Below are 10000 nucleotides of genomic sequence, written 5' to 3' on the forward strand. Positions count from 1 at the left end.
TAGTTAAAGATTCTGTTATTTTATATATTGAAACTCAACACATGGGGCTGTAGCGATGTTATGCGATCTGCCCTCCACACTCTCCTATCTAACATCAGGGTCTTGAGCTAAGCTGTCGCACCGCAGTGCATCTACATAGGTGGTGTGCAAGAACGTAGATTCACTGTGGTGCGGGGCTGTTGTCTATGGCAGTACAGCAGTAAGAAACCCACGGCAGATACATAAAAAGGAGATACAATTAAGAATAGCAACAAGATACTAATTGTAAGTAAGATACAAAACATACAAAAAGGGTTAACAGGTAGAAACACTCGGAAAGAAAGAACAAAAAAAACTTGCCTGGCCCAATCAGAACGCTGGTGTGAATTCAGTGCACGGATTTCACTGTGTAGCAATCTGTAGTATTACCTCTGCTGTCAGACAGGTGGAGATGTATGTTTACGTGATTTGTTTGTGATTTCTTTAACAGGCTGATCCAGGACCTGGAGGAGAGCCTGGTCAGAGAGGACCAAGAGGAGTGGTCGGACGAGATGTGAGTCTTTTTTTGTTACAGTCAAACATGCAGGAAAATGTACTGCTGTAAACACAGGATGCATAAACTGACACAAACACACCCACTGACACACACATGCGCGCACGCACTGCTTATACAGTGCAGCCAGACTGGATGTGAATAATGATTCAGGTGAACACCAGACTAAACACTACTGGTCTTTATTTGTACACAGGCCGGTGAGGTCTTTGATTGATTGATTAATTGAATACCTTATTAGACAGAAATGTAAACAGCACAAGGTACAGTCAGACATTTGGGCTAAAAGGATGACAAGGACCACAATAAAAAACAGGATGTGTTGTTGTGTCATCTGTTCCTCTACAGGGAGACCCCGGCCCTGAGGGAGATCCTGGCCTTACCGTAAGAACACCTACATTTACGTTTTATCTTTATGCCGAGCAAATGGAATATGCTGATTAAAATGTAGTATATAGACAGAGTAGATGTAAGCCTTTTTTAAATATAAATATATGTATGCAGTACTATATATAACAACTTTATTGTTATTGACATTACAATAATTTAATAAAGAAATGATAATAATTATGGAGCCTTGTTATTTGTGAATATAGGAGTGCGATGTCATGAACTACATCAGGGAGACTTGCGGTTGCTGTGGTGAGTTTACTCATGTTTACATGATGATGATATTAACAGATGCTGCGCTGCTCTCCCTGACATCTGTGTTCTGTGTTCCGTGTTCTGTCCGTGTTCCCCAGACTGTGAGAAGAAGTGCGGAGCCCTGGACATCGTGTTTGTCATCGACAGCTCGGAGTCAGTGGGTCTCACTAACTTTACCCTGGAGAAGAACTTCGTCATTAGCACCATCAACAGGCTGGGATCTATGGCCAAGGACCCCAACTCTGAGACCGGTAGGCATGAAGAAGACCGATTTGAGTTGAAACATCGCTAATAAAGAAGGGAGCTTTTATTCCAGTGTGCAAATATGTTTTCTCTTCCTTTTAGGCAGCCACATTACAGTTAGTGCACACATGCTCAAATAATAGGTTGTTCCATATGATTTAGTACAGAGCTGCATAACAGTATACTGCACATGGAGATAGTACTGAAACTTCAAATCAGTATCTTCATTGTGTTACCTCCTTGCATTCACAAGGAGGTAACACAATGACCTCTTCAAATTGATCCCTTCAAATTACGTACAAAGTGTCATGAACCTGAGTCAACAAATGACAGGGTAAATGGACACATAAATAGAGTGCAGAGAAAGTGCTCCAAAGTAACTAGGACACCAGGTAAAATCATCTAAATAACATTCTAGGATTTGTGGTCAAGCAAACAGTATGTATCTAAATAAAATAACATGTGTACAAGTAAAATAGGCAGGAAAAAGTACAAGTGCATATTCTATGATATTGTATGGTCTTCTGAGAGTGTACAGTACATGGGGATTATGATGGGGAAATAAGGAAAACAGCCCATGTATGATAAACAAAAACAACATGACAGCGATGTTCCTGTATGGCTGCAGGGCTGAGCCAATGTTAACAGAATGGTCCTCGTTTTCCAGGTACGAGGGTGGGTGTTGTCCAATACAGTCACAGTGGAACCTTCCAAGCCATCAGTCTCAATGACTCCAAGATCGACTCACTGACTGCTTTCAAGGTAAAGCCCGATTTATACTTTGTTGCACACTGAAAATAACAGATCTACAAGCTCACATCGATGTGACGTTTTATGAGTTTGTCAAATGATAAATAAAGCATTTAACCAAGAGGCCACACATACTTCCATTTTCGTTTTAGAGTTAGGTCCTTTTAGTTTTCCTGTCTGGGTGTGGGTACTCAATTCTGGGTATAGTATAGAGTTGACTCTGTATGAAACTGCGCTTACCAATGTTTTTCCCAACGCAGTGAGGCACAGACCTGAAAGTCCCTGCATCTCAAATGCTGTCTTTAAGACAGTAGATGACAGACGTTTAAGACAAACGTTCAAGGCATTATACTAAACCTCGGATAAGCTACAGTTCTATCTTTAATAATCTTTGTGTTATTGTACCTCAGCTCATAATATACTTTAACACCACTAGGAGGCAGTATCTCACTGCATTAAATGCAAGCATTAACACTAACACAACATACATTGCCTAACACAACCCCTTGCAGGCTTATGATTGCTTTGTCAAATTGAGGTTCTATAAATTTAGGCCCACAACAATAACTGTTGATATTTGATATATTGTCACGATTTCTACAAACCCTAATTCAGCACAACACTATTCAACAATGTACTTCCATGTTTTATGTCTTGTCATTTATTGTCATTCATCTATTACTTTAAATAATGGTTTAAAGGGGAACCAGAGATAGTGAGGAGAGGATTGTGGTGAATTATATTCCTCTGCATTGTTGAAATGAATGAAAATAATGTTGTGTTTTATCTCGATGTTTGAATTTCTCAAACTGTTCGCCCAATAATATCCTCAGTGTAATTTTATCCATTTATCCATGTGTAACTCAGAGAGTGTGCAAAAGTTTCATTTTTACACCCTGAGGATTTGACTGTGCTGTGCATTAAGCTATATCCACAGTATCAGCGAAGCCCAATATTTCATGACCTGTGCTCTTGTCTAGGACGCAGTGAAGCGTTTGGAGTGGATCGCCGGCGGAACATGGACCCCATCTGCCCTCAAGTACGCCTACGACAACCTCATCAGGGACAGCCGCAGAGCCAAAGCCAACGTCACTGTGGTCGTCATCACGGACGGACGCTTCGACCCCAGAGACGACGACTCGCTGCTCACGTACCTCTGCAAGTACGTGGGACTAGAAGTGTTTAGGGAGCGATGCGCAACCCAGATTCCCCTAAAAGTTGGCATCATTTTAATGTCTGTATTTGTTTTTGTGTGTGTGTGCGTTTGCAGTGACCCCAGCGTGGATGTGAGTGCCATCGGTATCGGAGACATGTTTGACCAGATAGAGGAGAATGAGAGTCTGAAAAGCATCGCCTGTCAGAAGGACGGCAGGGTGATGGGCATGAAGCGCTTTGCTGACCTGGTGGCCGAGGAGTTCATCGACAGGATCGAGGCCGTGCTCTGCCCAGGTACATGCACGCACGCACGCACGCACGCGCGCACACACACACACGAATTGTAATGCTTTTTTAATTCCTATATACTGTACATGTCATATAATAAATAGCAAAAATTGTAGATCCACGAGCTCACAAGCTTGTAGATGTACATGCTCACAACACAAGCTTGTACGTCTGCTACTTTTGTAATTTTTGTACATTCTTTTTAAATACATGTTTTGAAATATCATTTTGTCTCTCCTCCGCTCCCTGTCTTCTGCTTTAGATCCTATTATCGTGTGCCCCGACCTCCCATGTAAATCAGGTAAGATTCTGAAGCACTATGCATTACATAAGGTGAACTTTCACCTTTAAGTCCTAACAGTCCTGTCACAGAAATCAGGCGTGGGTGATCTGCACTCATTCAGGGTTAACCCTAACCCATTGTGGATTGGCTTCTGCTGAGGTCCATTTCCCAGCATTGCATATAAGTAGGCTACATACTCATACTTGCGTGTTTTCCCATTTGTGTGATTGATTCACTCTGACATGAGACCAAACTAGTGTCCACATTCACTGCAACATGGAGGACCACCTTGAGCCATTTTATTTGGTCCTTTTATGGATATTTTAATGTGTCGTGTTTGTGAGACCTTTTCACACGGGAAGCGACTGACGAGCCTAGTAATTCATTTTAAATAGTAGAGGAGCATTCAGGTAGGTGGGCACGGGAAATCTGGCAGACGTAACAACAAGCGGTCGTGATCCCGTGAAATTGTCACATTTGAGCTCATCTTACGCACATGCCAGCCTGCGTCAAGAGTTCAATTGCGTTTAACTTTTTTCTATGCGTCACATAGAAACGCGTCTGTTTACATGAGGAGCGCAGTGCGACCCCACGGATCCAAGTGAGTACACAGACGTAGTGTCACTCCCCGTGTGAAAAGCCCTTTATTCCACCCACTCATTGCAGGAGAGGGCGACACAGCCCCTCCCCCCTGGAAGCCATTGGCCGAAGAAGGCAGCCCCTCAAACGTCCCCACCTCTGTGGAGGGCGTGGCCATCCTGCTGAACGGTCTGAGTGAGCAGCAGTACGGGGTTGGCGTGGCGACCATGGCGTACACAGCCCAGAGAGCCAAGCACGCCCAGGGGGAGGACAGACAGCAATGGACGAAGCTGTTCATCGACTCCTTCAAACACGTCTATGGGGACCTTATGGGCGACCCTGCGAAAGCCATGGGACTCTGCTAGTGCTAATAAGCTAGCCACGCTACCTCGCCATTATGGCACTTTTCCGCTTCATATTACTGGCTCAACTTGACTCTAGTCTACTCGACTCTACTCGCTTTACTTCATTTTCCACAGCAAACAGGTCCCCCTCAAAGTGCCTGGTTGTCATAGTGATGTCCAACCAACTGCGTATAGTGCTGAAGAAAGTATTTATGTATTAATGAATTGAATCTCTAGTCCACCTGTACAGTCCCACAAAAACTGTTTCTGATAACGATTTTGAAATAGAAATAGGCAATACAGTTGCTTAATAGTAAATATTGATTAATTGGCGTTGTCCCCCTTGAGTAAAAGATGAACTATTTATAAAGTAATTAGGTGTTTTTAATTTGTAATTGTAGTTATAGAGGGCAGTTATAATGTATTAAGGCAGATTTGGTTTATTAGCTAGGGATCCTTTTAACAGTTGTCCTGGCACTCTCTGACCATTAACTAGTCTGCAGGGTTTTCACCTCACCTGTTAGTACCAGTTATTAAACCTACCTTTACCCAAAGGTCAACCAAAAAAGGCGAGTGGAGTGGAGTCGTGTCAAGCCGATACCATGCAGTGGAAAATTGGCAGATTAGATTCTGTAAGGGGTGCCAACCGCTAATAAGCTTACTGCTGGACGTAGAATTTATTAAATTAATTAAAACTGTGCACTTTGTTTTAGCTGAGTGCATTGTTTAGCTGGGTTGCTACAATAGGATAGCATTATATGAAGTAAAAAAATATATATTAAGAAATTGCTTTACATGTACTTAGATTGGGAACCAAGTTTATAGTACTTCTACTACTACTACTACTGCCTCCATTGCATGACTGCGCCTCACGCCGAAAATATCTGACCTACAAGCTCACAACGCGTCACATCCGCAACACGTTGTGAGCTTGTAGGTGCGCTATTTCCGGCGCGCAATGCCATCTTGCGATGACTTATGAATCGGACTTAAAGCAGAACAAGCTGAAATGTCTCCCAGAAAAATGTGGCTGTTACTGAACCAATATGATGCATATCATCCCCTCTGCCCTGGGGCCGAACGTTTTCCATTTGAATGGAAAATTGATGTCATCCGCCTTTTGGCCTTTAGTCCTGTATAGAGCCATTCACTGAGCTCTGTGTACTGTGTCTCCATACTGAAGCCTCATTTCCACTGTGAACCACTAACTGATTCACTCTCATGATATTGTTTTGCCGTTTTGCACATATCCCATGGTTACTGCCGCAAACTTTACTTCCTGTGTTCTGTGAATGACTCATTTTGCCATGAGAAAGATTTTGGCCTTTTTTTGTGGTGAATATTCTGGTTTTATGAATGTTACTGTATGCTGTTTACGAGTTGGAAGCTGGTCAGCTTAATTGGCACTGACAAATGAAGGAACATTTGTATACTCTAATATCACTATTTTAAAATGCTGACTTTTTTATTAGATTTTTTAGTTTTATGTGATTACAGTTAAATATGGCCTTGATGCATGTTTTACATGGAGCTTGGCTTGTAGAACATGACTTGAAATTTTGTGGGGAAATAAGTGCCAGAGAGTGGACTTCCAGTGAAACTCTTACTGTACTCTGTGACTGCAACTTGCCAATGTGAAGTAGTTTTCTTTTGAAGTCCATCAAATGTTTTTTTTTACCTTTTCATCTTGTCATCTCAAGATAATAAAGTGGTACAGCAAGTTAAAGCACTCTTATCTACTTTGTAGAGGTTAAAAGGGGTGTAAGTATATATACTTTGGTGTTAAATAGCTCTATATTCTTATAGCAATCTCTGATACAGAGTATTTGTACATTAATTCAGGTCTGCCCGTCTCTCCAGCTCTTTACTGAGGGCATATTACTGACCAAATACTTGGAATATAGAATATAGAGCTATTTAAAACATATCACTTACACCCCTTTAAAGGACCAAGGCTGTCATTGTTTAAACAATCCTCTGTGTACATTATATACGCAAATAATTAAACTAGCCTGAAAGTCAGGTTTATTTTGTGGTTTTCTCTGTGTCTCTTTCTGACCTGATTAGTGGATGTGTACAAGCTACACCTCGCTGACTGCCGTGTGTGATTTACAATGCTGCTGTGCTCATGAGGATGTTTACGTGTGTTTACGTGTGTTTGTCCGTGTTTGCGGTTCGTGTCCGTGTGGGTTCCAGAGCCTGCTGTGGCTGGCTGCGTGGAGCGTCCAGTGGACGTCGTCTTCCTCCTGGATGGCTCTGAGAGGATGGGCCTGGAAAACCATCGTCGCGCCAAGGAGTTCATCGACCAGGTGTCTCATCGCCTCACCCTAGCCAATGGCGACAAAGACGACAGGAACGCGCGCATCGCCCTGGTGCAGTACGGCAGCCAGTCGGAGCAGAAGGTGGAGTTCCCTCTCTCGCACAATCTGACGGTGATCTCCGATTCCCTCGGGCAGATGACATACATGGACTCCTCTTCCTCCCTGGGTAGCGCCATCATCCACGCTGTCAACAACCTGGTGATGTCGCAGGTACACACAGGCGCTCACATATGCACACGCGTATGCACACGCGTATGCACACGAGCACACACGATGCACACACACACACACACACACACACACACACACACACACACACACACACACACACACACACACACACACACACACACACACACACACACACACACACACATTTGAAATGACAGGACATAAAGACTGCCAGTGCAGTCAGATAATGGGAAAACAGCCAGTTACAAAGTGCATATAAAGCAGAGCATTGTTACATACAATAATGTTGGCATACTCAAACACAGCAGACAACAATCATGGGTAAAGGAAACAACGCCTCCTCCAAATTGAGAGGCTTCCTATAATAGCTGATATTGAGACTTCTCAGAGATAGCAAATATAGTTATTATGTCTTATAATTGATTGACAGAATGCAAGTAGCTACGTGATAGGTTGTATCACTTGTCTGTCATTTAGTTGACACTTTTATTCAGCGTGACTTGATCATTACTGAGCTGCTAGCATTACAGCATCTTCGGACACCTTGACACAACTCGTTGTGGACATCAGATCTGATTACGGGACCATTCTCCAATTTCAACCTGACATTGCGTCAATTCTCAACTGGTGCCCCTAAATAGTTTTTAGTGCTGCAGGGTATAAGGGGATATGGAATTAATCCAAGTCAGTGACATAACAAAACTAATGTGTCTATTGTGGTTGCAGGGTAGCCGCTTGGCCCGCCGTAACGCCGAGCTGTCGTTTGTGTTCATCACTGACGGCATCACGTCCAGCGAAAGCCTGGAGGAGGGCGTGTCCGCTATGAGGCGGGCAGAGGGCGTGCCCACGGTGATCGCCATGGGCAACGACGTAGACCATGAAGTGCTGCACAAGGTGGCGCTAGGGGACACATCAGCCATCTTCAGAGGAGATGACTACACCCTGTTGAACAAGCCCTCGTTCTTTGAGCGCTTCATCCGCTGGATATGCTAGTGAGGGACTGTTAAGTTACACGCCATAGATTTAGAATCCCTGAACTGTAATGGCTAATTTATACTTCGTCATACGACTGCCTTGCTGGCTGAAAAGAACACCATGCGGTCGTTTGACAAAGTATAAATCAGACTTAAGATGGACACATGTCCTGTAGATGTACGTACATCAAACATAATGACACCAAGGGAAATTACTACCTTAACCCCCATTGAGGACCAGAGGGGTTCACATCCTGTTGTTATGGATGAAACTTCAATTAGCTTTACACAAAACATTGCATATAGGGCCGGGAGAAGCAAGATACACAAACCGTGGAATGTTGATTTAGTTTTTTTAAAAGAATGTTGTATTTGTTAAAAAAATCTATGATAAATGCTTCCAACCAAAGACAATTGTGAGTAGAAAAGGGGTGTACTGATATTGAATGTGTAGGAGTCTCAACTGTAGGCCTTATTTTGTTTTTGTTACATTTTCATTTTTGCACAGATGTGTGCATTCTGTGTCTGTCACAATCACTATTTACAATAAAAGGTGCTAATGTAGAAAATTAAAACCAAGCCAGAACAAAACATTTTTACTCCAGGTACCAGCTTGTACTGTAGTTTGTCCATGGGACCACAAATTTGGTAATACTAGCTTTGTTTTTGTTTTCAATTGTTTGTTGGGGATCTTTCAGAGAAAAACATCCACACACATATGCCCCTACATTACACACACACACACACACACACACACACACACACACACACACACACACACACACACACACACACACACACACACACACACACACACACACACACACACACACACACACCCACACCCACACCCACACACACACACACACACACACACACAAATCAAAATCAAATCAATTTGTAAACATGAAGTTCAATAAAGCCAAAGTGATGAACCCAAACATCTATTTTGTGTGTACCTGACTTGAGTAACACCGTATTCACAATGTACCTGATCTAGATGCAGTTCTTAACTAAATCTATGTATTTTAAGCAGTAGACAATAATAAACTGTAACACTAAAGATTGTTTCACCCCCTCAATCTCTTCATTAATTATAGACATACAGTGAGATTTAGATTTAGTTTTTTTTGTTGATGCCTGAATTCACTACACCAGACATTTACAGTATATAATCTCTGACATATTTGTTATTAATTTAAAGAAATGTTTCAAGGGAAAGCAAATAATGTAACCATGAACATGATTAGAATCAGAATGATCTTTATTACCAGGTGGTTTCATATACAAGGAACTATTCTCTGCAAAGTTGGTATATTACACTGAATAACAATGGTATAGACTATAGAAACATTTTCAATTATATGCTATATAACTATATAACTATTTTCTCAAAGATAAAACAGAACTCGCTGGAAATGATATACAATTGCAATTAAAATTTAGACATTTAGCAGAGGTTCTTATCCAGAGCGATAAAGAATAATAAATAAAGAATATAATATATAAGAATATAAATAATCAACCACAGACTTTGAAGGGAGCAACACACGTGTGCACAAATATCAGAGATAAGAAAATATGGAATGGGCTCTCTGAACACTCCAAGCCATGACTACACGATTACACCTCTAGCAGCCCCCCCCCCCTCCCCTCCTTCCCCTGGATGCGTTTGCCAATAAACCCTTATTTTT

The 10000-nt window shown here is 42.1% G+C and overlaps 1 protein-coding gene across 2 annotated transcripts in view; it reads left to right on the top strand.

Moving 5' to 3' along the window:
• col6a2 (collagen, type VI, alpha 2) overlaps positions 1-9253 on the top strand; it is a 24583-nt gene extending 15330 nt beyond the window's left edge. The window contains exons 23-32 of one of the 2 annotated variants that reach the window (XM_080439420.1): positions 470-532; positions 881-916; positions 1129-1174; positions 1276-1428; positions 2088-2182; positions 3151-3332; positions 3441-3619; positions 3876-3914; positions 7016-7350; positions 8059-9253. In XM_080439420.1, coding sequence (XP_080295546.1) covers positions 470-532; positions 881-916; positions 1129-1174; positions 1276-1428; positions 2088-2182; positions 3151-3332; positions 3441-3619; positions 3876-3914; positions 7016-7350; positions 8059-8325 — 1395 coding nt within the window. In that variant the 3' untranslated portion in view covers positions 8326-9253. Of the gene's footprint in view, positions 1-469; positions 533-880; positions 917-1128; positions 1175-1275; positions 1429-2087; positions 2183-3150; positions 3333-3440; positions 3620-3875; positions 3915-4562; positions 6546-7015; positions 7351-8058 lie in introns of those variants that run through there. The other variant, XM_080439421.1, reaches the window with a different exon arrangement.
• Positions 9254-10000: the final 747 nt, after the last annotated feature.

The sequence above is a fragment of the Gymnoscopelus braueri genome (genome assembly GCF_963280865.1).
Source record: "Gymnoscopelus braueri genome assembly, chromosome: 10".
Lineage (NCBI taxonomy): Eukaryota > Metazoa > Chordata > Actinopteri > Myctophiformes > Myctophidae > Gymnoscopelus > Gymnoscopelus braueri.